The sequence below is a fragment of the Phoenix dactylifera genome, chromosome 1 (genome assembly GCF_009389715.1).
Source record: "Phoenix dactylifera cultivar Barhee BC4 chromosome 1, palm_55x_up_171113_PBpolish2nd_filt_p, whole genome shotgun sequence".
In the NCBI taxonomy this organism is placed as follows: Eukaryota; Viridiplantae; Streptophyta; class Magnoliopsida; order Arecales; family Arecaceae; genus Phoenix; species Phoenix dactylifera.
In genome coordinates this window covers 5,756,571-5,779,135 of record NC_052392.1, presented here as the reverse complement: position 1 = coordinate 5,779,135, position 22,565 = coordinate 5,756,571, and the positions used below count along the sequence as shown (strand labels likewise).

The 22,565-nt window shown below is 37.6% G+C and overlaps 2 protein-coding genes across 2 annotated transcripts; one reads left to right on the top strand and one right to left on the bottom strand.

Moving 5' to 3' along the window:
* The first annotated feature begins 4,028 nt into the window (after positions 1-4,028).
* LOC103721448 (ribosomal RNA large subunit methyltransferase I) lies at positions 4,029-15,932 on the top strand. The gene is made up of 8 exons (XM_008811660.3): positions 4,029-4,356; positions 7,085-7,310; positions 7,417-7,551; positions 11,268-11,490; positions 12,332-12,518; positions 12,753-12,937; positions 13,681-13,818; positions 15,472-15,932. Exons 1-8 carry the CDS (start codon positions 4,098-4,100, stop codon positions 15,598-15,600), a joined length of 1,482 nt encoding a protein of 493 aa, XP_008809882.2. The 5' UTR covers positions 4,029-4,097; the 3' UTR covers positions 15,601-15,932.
* Positions 15,933-16,698: 766 nt separating this feature from the next.
* LOC103721449 (ALA-interacting subunit 3-like) lies at positions 16,699-22,410 on the bottom strand. The gene is made up of 8 exons (XM_008811665.3): positions 21,971-22,410; positions 21,412-21,470; positions 21,224-21,298; positions 20,993-21,109; positions 20,715-20,785; positions 19,867-20,164; positions 19,140-19,429; positions 16,699-16,970 (listed from the first exon to the last, which is right to left on the bottom strand). The coding sequence occupies exons 1-8, from the start codon at positions 22,059-22,061 to the stop codon at positions 16,916-16,918; spliced, it is 1,056 nt and encodes a 351-aa protein (XP_008809887.2). The 5' UTR covers positions 22,062-22,410; the 3' UTR covers positions 16,699-16,915.
* Positions 22,411-22,565: the final 155 nt, after the last annotated feature.

The window sequence follows — 22,565 nt, the reverse complement described above, 5'->3', positions numbered from 1 at the left end:
TTTTTTTTTTTCGAGTGTTGAGTAGCAAAGGAGATGAAGCAGTTTTGTTCGTCTTTCAGTATATATGCATAGCTTGAGAAATTAGAGGCAGTTGAAAAGGATAGGATGATCTGGGATATGAATGGAAGGTACCTCTACTTTGCATTCTTTTGGCACCCTACAAAGAAAACCGCTTTAAATACCACGACAAGGGGGTGGGGCCTGTTAACCTCGAGATAAGTCTGAATTGGGTTTGGATTCTTTTGGATGCTCTTAGAATTTTCAAAAGTTGTGCCGATCTTATGAGCTTTGAACAATTGGTAACATGATCTGTCATGAGAGTCATATGAGATTTGATTTATTCTTATCATTTCTGCCCATGAATTAATTTGATTTTATTTTACTTGACCTCTTAAGGACTATCACGATTTTTATATGGTCAAGAAATATTCATAATCTCATTATGTCCTTTTTTTAGAAAATTATCCACCACATTTAAAATAAACTCGATTTAAGTCTGATTTGTTTTAATAGAAAATTACCTGTACGATTTCTTGAGTAGAATTTAGCTAAACCAACATTTAACTCTATCTAAACTTATTTTGGATGCGTATTTTGAATTATTTTTTTCTTAAAAGTTTTCTGGTACTGATACCAGTACCAGATCACCCGTCACTCAGGTGTACAGTCGCCGCAGAAGGATGGTCGAGCCATTTTTATTATGATTAGAGTTATTTTGCTTTATTTTGATAACCTTTGGGCTTATTTTGGTAATTTGTTATCTTTGAGGGTCTTTGTGAGAACAGTTTCTTTATTAAGGTCTTTTTGCATTTTGGGTCTTATTTATATGTTGGACCATATGTTTGTATGGGGTATGCTATGAATAAAAAAATTGGTTCTCTTTCTTTTAGCCCTGGTGTGAAGCTAAGAGTAAGAGCTAGGCTTGAAGCCTAGTTCCCTTCCTCCCCTTCCTCTCTTTTTCTTCTTCTCCCTTTTTCTCTTTCTTTGTTGTTCGGCATCAGCATTGGTATCAGAGATCTCCGCTTCATGAGTTACTTTTGGAAAATCTTGTGGCACATGGTCGATACCAAGCTTAAATTTTCTACTACTTATCATCCATAAACTAATGGCCAAACAAAAGTCGTGAACCGAAATCTTGGTAATCTCTTGAAGTGTCTTGTGGGTGAACACACCCGCAATTGGGATTCAATCCTTCCTGTAGCACAATTTGCATATAATAATTCAGTCAACAGGTCCATAGGTATGAGTCCATTTGAGGTAGTATATGGTTACAAAACCAGGAAACCTCTGGAACTTTTATCCATGTCACCCCATATTAGGATTCTGAGTCTGCACATGCATTTGCATACTACATTCATGAGTTGCATCAGAAAATCTATAAGCGCATTAATGTGAGTAATGCTCACTATAAACTGCAAGCTGATTTTCACATGATAAGAAATTTCAAATTGGGGATTATGTTATGATTCGTATTCAGCATGAGCGATTTCCATCTAGAACTGTTAAGAAATTGCAGGTTCGTAGTACTAGGCCATTCAGGGTGTTGCGCAGGGTTGGTATGAATGCCTATATCATTGATCTCTCATCTGATTGTCCAACTTTTAATGTTGAAGATTTGGTTGTTTACAAGGGCCCATCAACAATCCCCGATGATCTTTTTGCCGAGCCCTCTTCTGAGCCTGATGATCTCCCCATTCCTGATCCCATACCAACTTCGATCCCTTTGCCCCACCAACCAGCACAAAAAGAGCAAATTGATGCCATTTTAGACGATCAGACAGTTTTTATCAGTGATGGAGACATCCAACGCTTCTTGGTTTGTTGGAAAGGACGGCCAGAGTTCGATTCTACTTGGATCACGCAAGAGAAGCTCTAGCGGATTGACTCGGACTTGTTGAAGCTCCACAAAAAGATTTTTACCAGTGATGGAGACATCCAGTGCTTCTTGGTTCGTTGGAAAGGACGGCCAGAGTCCGATTCTACTTGGATCACGCAAGAGAAGCTCCAACGGATTGACTTGGATTTGTTGGAGTACTACCAGAGCCACACCGGGCCGCGCTCGTCGAGGTCGATTTCTTCTCACTCGAGGAAAGTTGGTGTGGACATCAGTACCAGATCACCCATTACTCGGGTCTACAGTCATCACGGGAGGATGGTCCAGCCAGTTTCATTGTGGTTAGAGTGATTTTGCTTTATTTTGATAGCCTTTGGGCTTATTTAAGTATTTTGTTATTTTTGAGGATCTTTGTGAGATCAGTTTCTTTGTAGGGGTCTTTTATATTTTGGATCTTATATATATGTTGGACCATACGTTTATATGGGGTATGCTATGAATAAAAAAATTGGTTCTATTTAGCGTGAAGCCAAAAGCAAGAGCTTGGCATGAAGCCCGGTTCTCTTCCTCCCCTTTCTCTCTTTTTCTTCTTTTCCCTTTTTCTCTTCCTTTGCTGTCCGGCATCATTTTCATTGAACTGTTTCTTAATATCTAAGTACTCCTGTAGATAAGACACAATCTGGGAACAAAATCGAGAAAGAAAAGAGTACTGATTGCTTAATAAGTTATTGATTTTTAGTCTGGAACTATTGGTGCCTGTACACCGCAGGTAGAATGTAGAATGAATAATGCAGCAATTTGCTAGCAGACACACATTAAGCAAGAAATATTGGGAAGGGCAGAGTCTCATACTTAAGATATAGGAGATTGTATAGAAGTGCTAAGGTTTAAACTAAGAATGAGATGAAAGTATCTTACCACTAGCCAAAATGTTTAAAAAAGGAAGATGGACATTTAGTGGCTTGCAAGATTGACACAATGATCTCAAGGGTATACCAATGTGGCTCATAGAACACCATTGTCAACTGTAGGAAGCTTATAGCAAAAGCTTAAGCTGTTAGGAGGAGAATGTATATGTCTAGACTAATAAACTCTTATAGCACCTTTTTTTTTTTTATTAGTCAATGTGGGAATATGACACTAGGCATTGTCCATAATTACAATGACATGGTCTTTGATTCAAAATCAATAAACCCAACTAGGATACAATAATTGAAAAAGTAACAAAACGCAAGATCACTTGCATTGACACTTCTTAGGTCGGATTAAGTTACGAAAATAAGGAGTCACGATCAAGTTATAATAGTTGAACTTTACGTCGAATCTGGTGTTCCACCAAATAGCAACAACCGGAAGATATATAAAAATCAAGAAAAATTAAAAAAAAACTAAAAAAAGATTAAAAATCACAAAAACCATCTAATATATAGCAGTCCGTATCTTGTAGTAAGGCAATAGCATTCATCCAAGGAGGAGAGCATGCATAACCAATTTGTAACCAACAAATCATGATATTGGATCATGGCAGCCGCAGCTACAATTCATTCTCTAGCACCTTGCAATTTGGCCTTGAACATGGAAGCATCAGAGAAATCACCAACTAGTCCACGTTGCATGTAGTCGCAGCAGCAGCCAAATCAAGCATTCTGGCATGCAAACACGTCCAAGTTGAGCTAGCCTGCACTTTTGAATTTGTGATCTCATCCATCTAAAATACGGGTCTTGTCAAGTCGGCCTCCTCCTCCTTTTTCTTCTGCTTCTTCTTTTTTGGTACAACGGCAGCTCACCTGTGACGGGCATGGGAGCAGCCAACTAAATCAAAAGAAAGAAGATAATCCAAAGCATGAGGCACTGCTACATGATCAACCCAGATAAAGCCTCCAGTGTGGTGGGCTGCAAATGAAGCCATCCAATCAGCCACGCTGTTCGTCTTCCTGTAGACATATATAACCTCATAAAGACTACACCCAACTAAGAGCCTATGGATGTTGCGTAGCAACGGTCTGAAGCCGGCATCACAACTCCGGCCCTGGATTCATTCTACCACCGTAGTCGAGTCATCCTCGAGGAGAATATAGTCCGCCTTCAGTACTCGCCTTACGTAGATGGCTCCCTCTCATCCTGTCCTGATCTCGACGCCAAGGACCAAGGTGTCAAATATCTTCCGGCCCCAGCCGCCATATAATGATGAAGCCCACGCCTCCCCCACACTGCCGTCGTGGTCAAGTCGGCCTTTAGGCCCTGCCAAGGGCTACATGACAAAATGCCGAGCGCCATGTTGTGCCACCAAAATGGCCGAGTCCTCCGAATGCAGCAATATCTTCGTCTATCCAGCTGCTTAGGGCGCAGGGAGGGAGATAACGCGCAAACAGAACTCGTCAAGAGGGCTGCCGTCAGTTCGGACAATACCATGCTCCGCATGCAGATTCCCACTCGTCTGATGAAATCTATCTCCTCTCTTCCCACTTCCTCGCCCGCCGCCACCGCCGCCACCTTAGAGGAAATCGCCGCCAGCCGCAAAGGTTCTCTCCCCACTGTAATTCTATCTTGGTTTCTGTTGCTTCTGAACATTAGAAGTGGAGGAGAAAAGGAAAAAAGTGAGACTTTGTGCATCCTTTTTCCTTTTGGTCTGATTTTTCTCCAACCAAACCATCTCCTGTTTAAGGTTTGTTGACTGGTTGATGACTGGTTGATGGGTTTTCATTTATCAATTGTACAGAGAGTTATATATTTCTTCCTTCAACCGAGTGTAAGCTAAAAGTTTTTTCCAGTCCATGTATTGTTTGATGAAATGTTTGAGAAGATTATGAGGCGGGTGCCTTGGTGCATGACTGTGGTATACGGGGAGAGAGACACTTGGGATGATATATTGGAGGGGTTATCCAAATGGTTACTGAGTTGGAGCTCAAGTCTCCAACCACTTCGCATACAGGATACCATAATTCAATTAAAATGGTGTTTTTGGTATCCTGAAAATCCTGGATTGCAGGATCAGCTACTTCTCCAAATACTCAGACTTCTCCCTTCCTCTTCCTTCTCTTAAAGCTTTATGGTACATTTCCCACCCATGTATTCTATATCATAGGGATAGGGTAGTTGGGCATCGAAACACCACATAACTAGTTATTAATTATTCAATGACGAGATTTGAAGCTCGTTGACTCCTTTTTTGGGAGCTCAAACCACCATCTGCATGAGATATCCAACGCTTGTGAGAGTTGCTGAGTAAAGAAGGCAAAGGAAGACATAGCGGGAGGAAATGTGGATGATGACATCTCCTTATATTCCTGGCTACCTTATTCCATCTAAAAAGGTACTATATTGGTAACATGGGTATCTTGGAATGGTAGCATGATGGCCTCTTCTTGACCTCTATATCCTCTTCCTCTCTCATCTCCTCTCTTTGTTCCCTCACCTATGTGGAGATATCACATAGCCTACTTTCCTATGAAGATAGGCTCTAGAGGTGTCTAAGGACTCCATTTGAGCATCTGTGTATGCTAGTTGCATGTGTCACCTATTGTGGGTTTTACTGGATGCTAAGGAACAAACGAATTACCACAATACTAAAAATTTGTAGCGGTGTAATGATGTATTAGGAGAATAGTAAAGGAAGAAAAACTACTTCATACTTATTTTTGACAAAAAAAATTCCTCAAAGGATCATTTGAACCTTCATATCTTCCATAGGAGTATTCCTCATACACATGAATCACTTATACTTCATCAAATTTTCAATGCCCTTGATTATTCTTCACATATTATAGCCCTTAATGGTTCTCATGTCCCACAAGAATTACTAAATTCATATTTCATCAGATTTTCAGAACCATCAATTATTCCTTATGCACATTACTAGTAGTGTATATAAGCAAATGAGATAGATAATTTCTTTTAATTAACATTTATATTGTCCTAATATTTTGATTTAAAAAAGAGGAGCTTATTTTGAGTATTTGAAGATTCAAGAGGGAAAGTAAACACTTTTTTTACCTTTATTGATTTTAATATTTGTTCATTTTTTATGTTAGATGCAAAAGATGAAACCTAGAGAATCATTTATAGTGTACAATTAGCATTTGTACTACCAAATGAGATTTATGATGGTGGTGGAGTTGGTGATGTTGGTTCTGGTGATTACAGAGGTGATGGAGGTGGTGTTGATGGTGTTTGGGGAAATAGTGGAGGTGATGTTGATAAAGTTGGTGATAATAATAGCGGTGTTGATGAAGGCATAATGATGGCAGTGGTGTTGGAGTTGAAAGAGGGTTGTTGATGGTGGTGGTAATGATGATGTTTATGGTGTTGGTAAGGTGCTATCTAGTTAGGAAGAAGGGATGAACTAAAGTTGGTCTAGGGGATGAAGGTCATGCTAGCTGGGGTCAGGGATGGGGATCTAGGTGGGCATGGTTCATTGTACTAGATCATACTGCTTCATATCAAGCATATCCTACCATATTAGTAGGGAACCGATATTCAATAGAAGGTGTACCAATGGTCAATACCATGAACCAACCCTTATTGATTTCATACCAGCATGGTACCGATTAGTACTAATATCAACATTGCAAACCTTGTAGATAGGTGTAGGGGATGGGGATAATATATTTTTAGTGTCGTGCTATGTTGTGCTATGTTATCCTGATCACATTCCTAGTCATGTTATAGGCACCTTTTACCATGCCTATTCCAGTCTTGCATGATATAAATAGTACGGCATGGACTTGGTACATACTGAAAGCTAGGTTCTTGCTTCTTGTGGTGGCAATATTTTTCATAATTTCCTAGTATCAGGAAGTGATTTACTATTTTTATATACCATATGCTCATTTAAATGGCTTATGACCCTAGATGATGACAGTTCCAACCAATATGACCTGCAGAAATGCTTCTTTGTTTCCCTTCTTATTTCATGATGTTTTTAGCCATTTAATCCAAGAAAGTTGACCAGATGAAGTGGTCATTAGAACCTACTGCCCTTGTACCAATGGATTATACATTGTCCAGTTTTGTGTACAATTTGCTCTGTGTGCAAGATAGTTGCTAAAAGTTCCAGTAGAAAATCAGCCTGAATTTAATTTTCATGAGTTTGGTTTGAACTGTTATAATCAAGTATAGAAGAGTTATTTATGTTTAGATTTTACATACCTGATTGGGTTGAGCTATATGTTTGGTAGAAGGAATACTGTTATATTCTCAATATAATGAAGACCACGTCGTGGTAAATTGCTGACAATATCATATATTTAGGTTTGGCAAAAGTGGTCTTGAAGAAAGGAAAGACACAAATCTTTCGAGATGGAAGTCCAATGGTCTATAGTGGTGCAGTTGATAGAATAATTGGTAGACCACCTCCCAGAACTGGTGATATTGTGCTGGTGGCGGATGGGTCAGAGAAGCCTATTGGATGGGGTTTATACAACTCAGTTTCAATGTTTTGTGTTAGACTTATGCAGCTAGAAGAAGATGCAACAAGGTTAATTCTATATTTCTTGAAAGATTTTTATATGCTCTACTGACGCAGGAATTTTCATGCTTCAGCCTATTACTTGCATCCTTTAAGTTCTGTTCTCGCATCTCAGGGATCCATTTTGTGCACTAAACATGGAGAAACTACTTGAAACAAGATTTGATGCTGCTGTAAATTTACGTCAAAGTATGGGACTTCCCTCAGCTGATACAAATGTATATCGTCTTGTTAATAGTGAAGGGGATAGGTATGGAACTTTAGACTACAGTTACACTCTTAGAAGGAAAATATGAATGCTTGTTTATATTTTGTTCAAGTATATAGACAGAAAGTTTTGTCTGATGTAGGTTGGCAATGTGGCATCATGATTGTTATGCATCCCTTCGACTATCAGAATACCTTTATCTAATTTAAGGAAAATATTTCTAAGAGTATGTATGTTGCTTGATATTATTATGTAACTACATTCATACTTATGGATCTATCTAGTTGATAACTAATTATATATAATAGGCTGTGTTTTTTGCTTATGTTGATATATGTGAAAGAGATGGGGGAAAACTAATTATATACTATATTAGGTGCATTGATAGTTTGTGCCATCTTAAAGGTCTATATTCCATCTGACTTATGTTACAGAAGAACTTCACTTGCATCCCTTCAATGTGAGCTTCAATTGAATTCCTCGTGCTATTGCTTGCCCTGCTAGTGATTCATTAAATCTGCTTGCTCTTAATCATCTTTGATATTTTTGTATAATTCTTAGCTCTAAAAACTGCTCCACTTTTCATACCTAGTTTTCTTTTATGGCTATTGTTTTATCATGGACTTCTGGTAACTTTAGGGGCTCTTGGTGCCAATAAATACTATTAAATCTTCTGCCTTTAAAGTAGAGGTTTGAATATATGTATCCCCTCTTTTTTCCTACCTGTTATGTCCCTTCAATATTTTTGGATCTCTATTTCCGTTGTTATGTTTTTTAGGGGTGTCGAACCTTCCTTTGCTTTCATTATGTTAGAAAGGTTTTAATCTCCACTTATGGAAATCCAATTCATTGCCATGGTCAATGGGTGATAGGGCTCACTCTAGCTTACATATCAAGGGTAATTACATGGGACATCACATTAATGGCTTAATTTTGGGCTCCTGTCCTTTCTTCAACATGCTATGTAGAATCTGATTCTTGGCTCCATAACCTTATCATTTGATATAACTTGCATAATACCAATCAAGGGATTTTCCCCCTTATGAAAATCCTGTTTCTGCTATCACTGATACCTGGTATTTCACATTGTATTGCCTGTCGGTGAGATGAAATCTTACAAAAAGTAGTGCACTCTTTCTACTATCACTCTATGTAATTCAGAAATCTTACAGAAAGTAAGACACTACTTACGAATGCAAGTCCTGTTTCTGCTATCGCTGATATCTGGTATTTCACATTGTATTGCCAGTCAGTGAGATGAAGAATAGCAGTTGCACATCTGCTGCATCATCTTCTTAGTGAAATTTCTATGTTACCATAACACCGTTCAGCAAAGTGAAGAAAAGTTCACTAACATGTTGGGAATTTTCTACAAGCTAGTTATTCTATTCATACAAAAGAAAAATCAGCTATAATTATAATAATAAATATTTATTGATTTTAAATATATAAATTGTGGACACTCTGTAGGCTCTTCCACCTCCTAACTTATTAATTTTTCTCTCTTTCTGCACCCTCACCCACTTATAGCTACTTAGTTCTAGATATATGTAGGATGGAATGAGAGGTTGTAGGGGTTTTGACACTATATATTGGTATAGCTATAAATAGATATTGATAAATTATATGATCAAAATGACAATACTTTTTAAGTTCACTTTAAGGCACGTATAATGGTTAATATTTATTCCAAGTTTGTTGTTAGTGACATGTTAGTTTAAGCTCTAGATTGAATATCACACATGCACGGACATGACAAATGTTAAGCTACTATCCTATTCATGCAAAGTGTCTTGCATCCTTCACATGCCTATCCACAGCCGTACCGCCCAAAGACTTCTGTGTTCACTGCCTGCTTGCATGCCATTGCACAATACCACTTGGCATCCAAGTTTGCCGATTTAAAAACATCCATCACCCAGCAACATCTCAATGCAACCACTATCCAACTCTTTGGCGTGACGTCAGGGGCGGCCCAATATATTTGGAGGCCTAAGGCGGATTCAGTGAATGAGGCCTTATTTTTTTAATAATAAAAAAATTAATAAGTATAAAATATTTAGAAAAAAGATATGAAAATAGATAGCCATCAAGTACATTATTTCAACAAAACTGCATGTATGCAACAAAGACAGATAAAAAAAAAATTCAGCTTAATATAATTTTTGAATGGAAGCACGGAAAAGTAATTATGCTTAAGGAAGGGCCCATAAAACTGATTAAATAACTGAGATAATGCTTGACAGTACTGTTTACCATGTCAAGCAAGAGCAGAGTAGGAAAAGGTTATCCCATGGCACTTCATGGTCAAGGTAAAGGAAAGAATTTGTCCAGAAAGGAACCTCTCTGTAAGAGAAAGTAGGGGCATTATGGGAAATTCACTCCATCTAATTAATAAAAGTCCCATCCCACCATCTCCCTTTCAAGTGAGTACCCAAGCAGCTACTACAACATCACGGCATAGCAGCCATTCAACCCCCCCTCCCTCCTTTTCTTTCTCTACCCTCCAAGAAGTCGATCTCCAATCCCCCTTTCTTGCTGATGGCCCAGCTGGATCAGGAGTAATGTGAGGGAAGGAAAACCAAGACCAAAACCAAAAAAGAGAAGGGATGAAAGATAAAAGTGGCTTCAGACGTGTATGAAGCCAACCAAATCCCTCCTCTCTCTTTCTCTCCACCCAAAACAAAACTACTGTCCCCAACTTCCCAAATTGCCCCTCTACAAGCCAGGAAACTCTCTACCTCCCTTCCATCAAGGGGGAAGACTCGTAGCCAGCTCCTGTTCCCATTTTATATGGGGCCTTTGCTTCCTTTTGGTCAGCTTTCCGGGGGCCTTCCATTGGCCCGGGGCCTTAGGCAACCACCTCGGTCGCCTAGGGCTCAGGCCGGCCCTGCGTGACGTGTTGGCTGTCCAAACCCTTGGTCGAGCTCCAAGGCACTATTCCGACATCGGTATCTCTTACACACATTTTTGCTCCATGGCCAAACGCCTACACTGGATCCCCACGCTTTACCACATAGCCTCACCATCATGGGCTCATCTAGAAACTTCTACATGCCTAAAACTGAAACTTTAATTCTTAGGAATTCTTTCCCCATATAATTTAGTGACCAGATAATGGCAGTTTCCAGTGGTAAGATCAATGGCTTTATTTGATTTAAGGTTTAAAAAATTTCCAAACTTGTTGGATATTTGTCCATATGTCTCCGCAGATGTGCTGATATGATTTACATGGTGAATTCTCAATTTTGTATGGCATGCCATGCAACTTGGTATCTGCTCCACCAGCATTCTGTACTTTTTGCATACATGGTTATATAAGAACAACTTTAAGGATTCACTATTTAGTTGTTTGGTATTTTAAATTTTTAAAATTATAAACCATTCTGGTTTCCAATTTGGATGGACCAATAGATTTTCTATTTAACTTAAACTATTCTGTGATGCAAATGATGGAATGCATCTTCAATGAAGATCGTGGGACTACTAAAGATACTACTGTCAAATGCCATACTTCTTTTCACCGCGGAAGCAAGGAAGTGTTATTTTGCAAAATATGGACTGTATGATGATATTAAATCCTCTCATTTTTGCAATAGACTTGTTTCATCATATTTGTGCAAATTGACTTTCTTGACATGTTTCTCCTATCCTTTGGCTAAGGCAAAGTAGTGAATATTTGTTAACTTTTCTTTTGTCATGCTTAGTATCTCCAGACACGCTTTTATCATATTCATTAGTTTTTTTTTGGAGTGCAGGTTGTCAGGTCTAATCGTGGATGTTTTTTGTGATGTTGCTGTAGTAGCTTCGTCTGCTGCTTGGGTAGAGAAATATAAACAAGAAATTGAGTTTCTTGTTGGTAAAATTTGTGGTATAAATCATATAAAGTGGAGACCGTCAATTGATCTTTTAAAAGAAGAAGGACTGGATATATCAGAGCAAAGAGATTCTGCTCCAGCTCCATGCTCTGGAAGAGTAAAGGTAAAATTCTAAAATTAGTTTAATCTTAATGTCTGAATATCTAGATTATTTCCAGTTGTAAATCAACACATCAACGTTGAATACCAATATACTAATTCCACTAGTTCCATATCCACCGTAGGGAAATTGCAATACGGTTACTCTTTTTGCATTTTCTTAATCTTGCTATGTCAAATACTTAGTTCTAGAGAATCAAAGGTCATTCTATTCTCTTGAATTAGCTATTATTAATTATAAAAGTGTTTTTTTCTTCTGATATTTATAAGCCATGATGTTTAAATTTCTTATCAGTTATTCAGGAAGCATGAACTATGTGGAAATTATGGGTTGCATACAAATACTTTCCAAAGGACATTGTTTTAAGAGGTGGTTTAGCTATTTTTAGCCATTCCCATGAAAGTTAAAAATTCGTGCGACTTATGTAATGCGTTTGATGCACGGTCTTGCTACAAAAGATGCTTATAGTTAAGTAATCTTTGGAACAACTTGGGATGACATGTTGCATAATTATTTACAACTGTTGTCTGTTTATTTATATCATATATAGTTTTGGCATGATCATTGTCAGTGTAAGTCAATCCTGTACAACCTTCAGCTATGATGATTTACATTCACATGGTTCTTGATCTATTTCCTTGACGTGGTTTATATTTGTTCAAGAAGAATACATTCATCGGGTCATTCATTGGTTTCTCTTCCTATATAGCTTGTAGAGCAGAACATTGATCAATCCGATCCATGTGTCATGAGACCTAAGTTTGGTTTCTTTTACTAGTTCAAATCACATATGGTATGTAAATGATGCTCAAGTGTTCTTTTCTTTTTTGGTCCTTCATTACAGGTAATGGAGAATGGAATTTGTTACTTGGTCTCATTGGAGGGTCAAAAAACTGGGTTTTATGCAGATCAACGAGACAACCGTCACCTTATTTCGTCAATCTCAAAATATCAGAGAGTTCTTGATGTTTGCTGTTATAGTGGAGGTTTTGCTCTGAATGCAGCAAGGGGTGGTGCTAATGATGTCATTGGTAAAATACTGTAAGCTCGTAAACTATATCATGTTGGCAGTCATTTCGAAAATTTTTATTAATAATGCGCTGAGGACGTTCAAGCTAGTTGTTTTGTTTTGTTTTGTGTGTGTGTATTATGTGGCTGATCATTATAAAATTACTGACTCAGACTGCATATGGATGTACTGGGACTAATTTGCTGCAGATTCTGTAAGAATGATGCTTAAGTTTTATTACTCCGAACATTTTCAGGCATCGATTCTTCATTGCCTGCTTTGGAGCTAGCAAAAGAAAATATCCTTCTTAACAAACTTGACCCAGGGAAACTTTCATTTCTAAGAGAAGATGCAACAGATTTTATGAAAGGGGCTGCATCCAGAAATGAAACATGGGATTTAGTAATTTTGGATCCACCAAAATTAGCTCCTCGAAGAAAGGTACTTGTTTTTCCAACACCTGCTTGCTGCAAAATTATGTAGATCGCTGGAGGTATTTTTTTTTCTTGTGGCATGGAAGTAATAATCTTTTCTGAAGTTAGTTTTCATGATTTCTTAGTTCGCATTTTAAAAGCAAAATTTAAAATAGTTGAATTGATGTCTCCTTTAAGAGGTTTAAAATTTTACTTTTCAGTGACTTGATTAAGATAAATATTCCTGAATATGGTTCAAGTCAACCTTTCTGACATTTTTAAATTTTATGATGTATCATTCATCTATGTCATTAAGAATGCAGTGGTTGTACCGTAGTTCATTTTCATATCTAATTCCTCTGGAGGAACGTTAATCCGTTACTAACTGTTTCACGGTTTTCTGCAAGATTGTGATCTCAACAACCATGAATACGTTTGTTTGTATCAACTATTTTTGTGCTAGCATGCCTGTTGGGATAATTAAATATGATCATGGGCTCATGCAAGTTGGCTGGTATGCTTGGTGTGTCTAAGTTTTTAAAACCAGTAATACTTCTCAAATGCTACTGAAAATCTTCTTTAGGCTCCAGTCTGAATATTTGATATATTAGAGTTTCTTTACAGAATTTATTCTTTTCCATTCCAACCAACGAGCCATTTAGCCTTGTCCTTAAAATGAATGTGTGGTTAAAGAAGTATTTGACACAATATATTCATGACTAACCATTTCTTTTAAATGTAACATGACTTCTAAGTTTAAGCTTGTTTTAGGTGCTACATAGTGCGTCTGGTATGTATAGAAGTTTAAATGCACTAGCAATGCAAATTACAAGGAGAGGCGGTCTACTCATGACATGTTCATGTTCAGGAGCTATGACTCAAAGTGGACTGTTTCTGCGACTGCTTCAGGCAAGTCACTCGTTTCCATTTGTCAGGAATTTTAATATGATATGAACTTCCATCATTTGATTGAGATATTTAATTTTGGAGAATTGTGTTATGACTTTAAAAGGTTACGTGTTAATTAGATGAGATACTTGCAGCCATGTTAATTCCTTAACATCCCAGATTTTGAATTTGGCTTTGCCATTGTTATTGGATTTGCTTACAGATAGAGTACTGTATGTATATACTTTTTATTTGTTGTTAGAAAAAAAATGAAATCCATTTGCAAATCCCGAAATATAAAAAACAGAATCATGCAGAATGCTGCATACCACTTTTACCTGTTCCAATTTGGTATCATCAATTGTAATAATTGATCTGTGTGTAGCTTGGTGGGTCTTGGCCATAGGACTTTGGCTGTGTTTTATGCTTATGGATAAATTCTATTGCTGCCTCCCATTATTTACCAGGATAAAAGGCTGTTGATGTGATGCCATGTTATAGTGGAAACTTTACAAAGAACTATCATGACTGCTATTGCATATGATAGACATATAAGTTAATGGATGAACGAGTTAGTACCAAAAGCTTCCAGTTTTGCATATGGGAAGCAATTATGGCAGTGTGATTTTTTTTTCTCTTTTTATTCATGCTATGACCAGGTTAACTTCATGGTTATTTTCATCAGCAATATATGATGATCAAAATGGAGATTTTTTAACTAAATTGTTAAGCTTTGGAATATGTCACTTAGATCACCAAGAAACAGGTTTGTACTTGCAGTTGACCATACAACTTGCACATTTGCTGGTGCATTTTTTTCATAGCACCATATTGACATGGATTGGCACTATATGAAGACAACATCAGTTCATTATAGCAGCAAATAGCACTTTGTAGACTGCTCCAATGCTGATGTGTTTTTGCCTTCTTCTCAATGCAATGCTAATATTTCATCCATGCTAATAACACATTGAAGGCATTTTTCCCCTCGATGCATTGAAGTTGGGAACTGTATCTTAATATAACTCAGGCTGTGATTTATCTCTCAGAGAACATTAATAGTTTCCTGTGTCAAACCTTGACATCTTCCTCCCTTGACCCTTGCTGAATACTAGAAAATTTTGAGGGGCCATTCCCTGGTTGCTTATCCTTAAATTGCGAGCAGTAAGCTTGGTCTTCATACCGGCCATCACTGGATCCTCTCTTGACTAACCCTTCCCTTCATTAGAAATTTGGCATTAGTTTTGAAGGGTTGATGCTGGGTCGATGCCTAACCATGACAATCTACTTGATCTTTCAAGGAGTCTTCTCCACTCAGATGTACTTCCAGATAACCCTGTTATGAGAAAATGCTTGAAGATCATGGTTGTGATCATTATATGTGGTGGTACTGATATAATCTGCAGGAATGAATATTTCAGTATACATTGTTTATGTGGAGACTTAACTCTTTGATATGTGGTTTCTTTATGCAAGTATGGTTCTGTTTAAGGGCATTGACAGATGGTAATTCAATGATGATGAACTTTCCTCAAATATTAGCCAACAGTCTTTCTTCTATGTTCTTCCCTGTATTGACTTCTCTGCATTAAGTGCGTGCCATAATTGGCCGCTAGTATTCCGCCGTGTATGCAATATATGATCCATTCCTTTTTCTGTCAAAACTATGTTCAGGGTGCTGCATCAATGGCTGGCAGGAAAATCACAATTTTACGTCAAGCTGGGGCGGCATGCGATCATCCCATCGACCCTGCATACCAAGAAGGTGCATACCTTACCAATTTCTTGCTCAGAGTACTATGAAGATGCATGGCGACCATGAATATGCAGAGGAATTAATCAATTTCTTTCCATTTTATGATGGAATGACTAACTGCGCTTTCGCCAATTAGCTCCGCCGAGTCTATAGAACAATTGCAATTTAGGTGGCAAGGAAATTTTGTATGAACTCTTGTTAAATTATATATGCACTTTTTATTCATTCGCGCTCTTCACAAAGAAGCAATTGCAACATCTGGTTGTCTAATCAGCCAGCTACAAGATATGATACATTATCTGGTTCTTCACCATCACTCTTTGTATATGAGCACATGTGGGAATTTTACTGTTTGCAACTTAAGTTTTTCTTGTTCCAATCTTCCTTCTTTTTTTTTGTGATGATGGCTTTCTTTTCTTACCACCAGAGAATAATGCCCTTGGCTCCCATCATGCTGGCTTGTTTGCCCTTGGCTCATTATTTTGAAGGATGCACTGAGGTTGCAACTTGCAAGTAAAACCAGCTCTTTCTATTTTTTTCAAAAGAATAAAAACATCTTTCAATGGTGAAAATTTAATCGACATGCTTCAAGATTCGAGTAATTACAAATGCTGCTTTTAGAAGTATTTGTGATGCTATATGGATTCTCGTGAAGCTGATCTGCGTTTTGTCTAGCAGGAAATCACATCCAGCCTTTAAGGCTCGGTTGTCGAGGGCAAAAGAAAGGAGGAGGATAATTTCATATTGCACAATTAAGAATGAATTTGGAAAACCATCAACTTTAACTCGAGCAGCTCGCGTTGCTCTGTTTGCATCTCTCTCATCTTGCAAGAGCCGGGGATTTTCATCTCTAAATATATGGTGTCTTAGACTTTAAGCTGTTTTAACGAGGCTAGGTTTATTGGTGCTGATAGGCGAAAAACCTGCAACCAGGATGTTTGAGATCTGCAAGCCTTCCTGGGAGGATTGGCGGACTTGTTTTCCACTCTGAAGAATGAGAACACTGTACGCATGATTCTTGAGCTATGGCTCTAGAAGAACTGATGGATGAAAAACCAAGCCAGTATTTGAGTTGGTATGATAGAGGAACTTGTTCTCCCTCTAATATCGAACAACCATATCCTCATTAAGATGGACATCTGGACTTCTAGAATGATAATTTTGGCACTGAAAGAATGAAGATGTATGAATTCTTTAAGCTAATTATACATGCATCTAGTGAAAACTAGGTTTCCACACAAATCCATTTCCCACTTGGAAGCACAAATGCCCATAAGTAACTCATATACATCGTTCGTGGATCAGAGTACATGGTTTCAAAATATGAGGTAGGGCGTCCGATAATATCACAAATCTGAGACATTAATGGCCTTGAGGATTTCTGTTCCATGACAAATAAGAAGGATCACCAAGTTTCCTGCAACATTTAGGGGAATGAAGTCAAGGACGGCAATGGAAAATATGGCATTGATTTTGGCGTGTTCGCACTAAAAAATGTTCATTTGACATCAGATGATGATTAAAAATAATTATCCACACACTTACCTAATAGGACTTTATACGTTCATTTTATGGGCTCAACTTACTATCGATTCTATAAGAGAACCGGAGAAGATGAGTAGTAATAGATATGGAGTCGTAGTAGTACAGAGAAGAATATAAAAATGTTTTGATTGCGATCATTGAGTATAAAAATAATAAAGGGGAAAACATTTAAAGATAATAAGATAAAATCTAAGAAGTTAAGAAAGAGAAAAATAACCTTCCTTAACCTATACAGCTACCAAACCAGCTTGATTATGGTCGGTGCAAAGAAAGCAAAAGTTTTTGTTTTTCCTCTCATCTTTAGCATATTTAGGTGTATTGACATGAAAGAGGTTCTAGCATGCAATGACATGAAAGAAAACAACATTACAGGGAAAAAAAATTACAGTTGTTAGATCACCTTAGAAAATGTGTAGGTTAGATCACCTTAGAAAATGTGTAGGATATATTATTTTAATCCTTCAAACTAATAGTCAAATATATTTTCTATATTCAAAATAAATTTTTTTTAAAAAAAAAGTGCCAGCCAATCATTTAAGTGCTTATGCAGATAAAAGCAAAGCAAACATCTAAACAACCCAGCAGATTAAAAAGCAGCTAAGTAATAAAGCAGGCACCACTTGAAGGGTTAAGCAAGATAGAGATCTGAGCAGCCACTAAAGCACTAAGATAGCTGTTTTGGGTGTCAGCACAACATGAACCAGGCAATATTTTAAACCTTGACTGACATGTTAAGAATATATGGATGCTAGGCATGCTATGTGGTGCAAGTACAAAAATAAGACATCAACAATTGGCTACAAAAGCACGAACGAAACATTAACAATGTGGTAAGAGAACAGAGAAAAGAGAACCTACATTGTATTTTAATTATGCACATTAAATAAGCCATCATACATCATTTGTAAAGAAATTAAAGTATGTTTAACTCTTTTGATAGTTAAAAATAATATAGCTTGAGACTAGATAGAACTTTATTGCCAACGTACATCATAAAGAAACAACCTCAGTACAATTCATGTTATCATCTCGAGTAACTCAAAACTTGTCTAGGAGGAAGCAAGTAAACCTTGAAAGAGATATGCTACAACTTCAAACAGGTTTCGATATGATACGAATATGCAGATTGTATGACAGTCCACCAATACCTCATTTTGACATTTATACATGTAAATGAACTTCACTCTAACACGAATGATCCACAGATTTCACCTCATTCCAAATACCATCATTGGTTAAAATCAAATTTTGAAAGGATTTCTGATTTTATCAAACAACCTTTCAACACCGAGCTTAAGTTTTGATTAAAAGACGCCACCTTAAAAAGTAGCACTTCTTAGATATGGCATCCCACAAGATAGAGAATTGCCTTATTTAGCTTAATCTCATACTCACCCACCTGAGGTTTGGTTCTCTCATCAAACAATGAGGCCAAAAATCAGCTACATAAGCAAATTTTAGGCAAACTTCTACAGGAATTAGATACCTCTCCAGGGTTTATTGCCTCCTCCCTAGAACAGGGATATCCCGACTTGAATGGTATTAGTTTAGTCATTCATGAATCAACAGTTGATATGCATTTCTTTTCTAGAACTAATATTGTATCAACTACGTTTACCAAGTGCTCTTTATAGAGTCATGAATGATTTAATGCAGTATCTCTGGATTATTAAAGATGTGTTTAAAAAAAGGGCCTGTCAATATTAAAGCTTCTGCATCTATAAAGATCTTTCAAAAATCTTGTCATCACATTGCACTTTATGGAAACAAAGGTTCATCTAATAGTACAGTTATTTGTTACCTTTTAACACTTGATCATAACGGATATGCTTTAATAAATAAACTTATTTATCCAAATATAAGTGTGTCAAAAGTGCATAGTGAGAAAGTGTGTTACCAAAAAGATGGTTTTCTTTTAAGTACTCTGGATGAGATCGACCAAACCATTTTTAATCATAATGGCAAAGATGGCATTCAAATGTCAGATAAAGTTTCTTCTTAATACTTGTTGTTGCTGATGCGCATCTATAAAAGTACTCACCTTGGTTTTACCAAGTATACAACAGTGAATGCAGTTGCCAGAAAGAAGCATAATCCTCCAACAGTGAGATATGCAATGCCAAGGAAGTCATTCTTTCCTCCAAGCCAGCTTGTGGTAGAAAGAACCAGTTTCTTTTTACCATTGAAACTGTAAGTGTTGTAATTGTTCTTTAACGTCACCGTTATGGTATCATTAGCTTTAAGGTCCACTTCTATCCTCCCATACAACTTTCTGAATGTTGGAAGGGCTGCAGTACGCATCCAAACAATGAGGTCCTCCTGCTCGCTTAACTGTTCATGTAGGAAACATAGAAGGATCAATAATAGCATATAATCAACAGATATATTTAGTAGTAAGAAGACCTAAGGAAGGGCAAGACAAAACCGATAGAAACATGGGAAATCAACAGAGAGGTTTTGCTTATCAGGGCAAAAAGATTTAAGGTAGCAAAAACAACAGGAAATTACAAAAAGCCTTAAGACGGGAGAGAGGACTTTTGCAATTAACTAGAATGACGAAGAAATAATGAAGCTACTGAAGATGTCCAGCATTTCCATTATTCATCCTTCAAGATTAACAAACATGGTAGCAATGGCCTCTCTATAGAGATGCTGGAGAACTTCAGTGGTCTTAAACACAACCTGTATATATGTTTCCTCACAATGACACTGTTTTAGCTAAATCGTATAAAATATAACAAGGAAAATAAATAAAAAAAGAGACTTACAGATTTTTTTGGATCAAGTTTTGCACCACCTATTAGAGCTCCATTCTGGAAGTTCTTAGGATAGACATCCTTTCCAAACTTGTGGTCTCTGTCGCTCTTCCAGGAAATGTTGTGCTTATTCACCGTTATATTTTTATTGCCATGGATGAAGCTGTAAGTATCATTAAACAAACTCCAGGCTATGAGGCCACAAGGAACAATAGTACCATTTCCTGTAGTCGCTTCAGGATCACAACCACTAGAATCATTTGCCTTCTTAGCAGACATCAACTGTTCATCATTTCGGCTCTTCACATACCTGAATTTAAAATTCATCAGCCAGTTAAGCAGAAATATAATCAGCATCATCGCACCTAATACATACATTTTCTTTGTTAAGTATCTAAAGCACCGCTCTAGATTACATCTTTGCGGAATATCTAAAGAACTGCTGTAGATATGGTGTGATACAAAAACTATTAAACCAATAATGTAAGTTACCCCTGAGGAACAATTCTCCTTGGATTTAAATAACACCGATATCAATATTTGAAGAATTGTAATTCGTTTTGAGACATGGAGTCTATGTCAAAAAGCAAACAATATAATGTATTGATCGTTTATTGTTTCATAAATAAAAAAGCATCCTAGTGCGCTCCTGCTATTGTAGGGTATGGAGAGGAACAGATGTACACAGCCTTATTCCCACATGTGGGGAGGCTGTTTTCATGTTTCGAATCCATTGACACCCAGGTCACAATAGAGCAGCCTTACTGTTGCGCCTACGCCCACCCTCTTTACCATTTCACGAATACACCTTTTAAAAGAGAAATTATTCATCTTAGCTTAACAATGGCTTTTATGCGTACCTCCTATGATTCTGGTAGAAGTTATCAAGCTGATAGTACACATAAATAGGTTGATCCATATCCTTGGGCACCTGCAAGAAACAGCTGTTTCCCTTTCATAGTGTTCAAATTTTGAAGAAATAATTTTCTACTAGATACTCTCTGTATACATGATCTTATAAATTAATAAACAAAAAAAAAATCCATGCAATAAGTGAAGCAATTCACAGCCTATGGCCCATTATACCTGCTATATTTTTTCAGAACTACAGATTTCGCATATTAAGAGATCTCATTACCTTAAGAATTCTGGTGCAAGTTTTATCTATTGCTGCATTCTGAGCGTAGGCAACCTTATCATCAGTCATGTTCGGTGGTACGCATGCACTGTCATACCGATCGACAATTTCCACAACCTATTTTAAGGAAAGAAGCATATTCATATAAGAAACAGACTCTATATAACAACAAAAACAATTTTTGTTGCCACTTGGATATCAAAGAGCTAAAACAAAATAAATTCAGCATACATCACGGGAAGCCATGAGCGAAACGAGGCCAATGGGGACAAAGATGATGCCAACAAGTGTAAATACCGAGATCACCTGCAAAAAGATGGTATGGCAGCTGTCAGATACGTCTGTCCCATCTATAAGCTACATTGAATACCCAATAACATGTTCCAAAGTCATAAAAAAGTAAGCTCAGCAGAACTTACCCATCGGGGAGTGAGGATCGGCTTGCAAGCTGGAAGTTCTTGCTGTGTAAACCTCGAATCTGAGCACAAAGGAAAAGCAAACAACAGGTCTTAGTTATTGTTGCAACTTGGGAACGGATAAAAAGCAGGTAACCAGAAGGAGAAAAAAAAGCAATTTTTTTTTCAAGTCGAAAGATTAAACCAACATATCTAGCACCAAAAGAATAGGAGCTCGGAAAATTATCTGATTTAATCAGAAAAACTCAAGCTAATCCACAAAAAGCGATGAGAGATCTAAAAATCTCGAAAACATAACCATTTGAAAACAAAAAAAGGAGGGGAGGATGGGGGCTTTTTTTTCCAGAAGTTCATATCCAAGATTAGCGATACCAAAAATCTCAACAAAAAAAAAGGAAAGTCATAAAAAAAACCCCAAAAAGAAGGTGATAATGATGGATCAAAAGCATCCAAAACAAGATCTCGAGAAAACCCCGCCTGCAAGAAAGGGGTCAAAACCCAAATAATCATAAAAATTTCTACAAAAAATAAGCCAAAAAAAGAGATTTTGACGAGAGATTACACTTGGGCCTCTTGGAATTCCTTCTGGGGGCCTGCCCTTCCCCCGATCCCGAGCTCGACCCGGCCGCCGAAGCGCCCGAATTATTCATCATCCCACCACACTAAAACAACCCTAAGAACAAGCAAGAGAGCAAACAGGCTCCAAGCGAGAGAATTGAGATCTGAGACGAGATCCCTTGCCTCCAATCCTTCTATAAACAACAACAAAAAGGAGGGATTTTTCCTGTCGAAAAGGCTTCGAATCTCCTCCTCCTCCTCTTCTCCTCTCGGTCTATTAAACTACTCTCTCTCTCTCTCTCTCGTTAGTGTGAAAAGAGAAGGAGATAGGAAGGAGACAGAGAGAAGGGGGCAAGAAGCACTCTTCCTTGGCCGGCGGCGAAATAGAGAGAGATTGAGGGAGGTCAACAGGTCGGGTCGGAATAAAAAAGACGCGGTTCCTTGGAGAATTCGTAGCCGGACCAACCCCGAGTTTTTCTCCTTCCAATTAAAAAAATAATAATAATAAAGGAGAGGTTTGATTAGTACACGGTTACCCGATCACCGGAGGTGATGTGATACAGATTGGGGCCCACGGTGATCTACTTCTTTGTTATTGT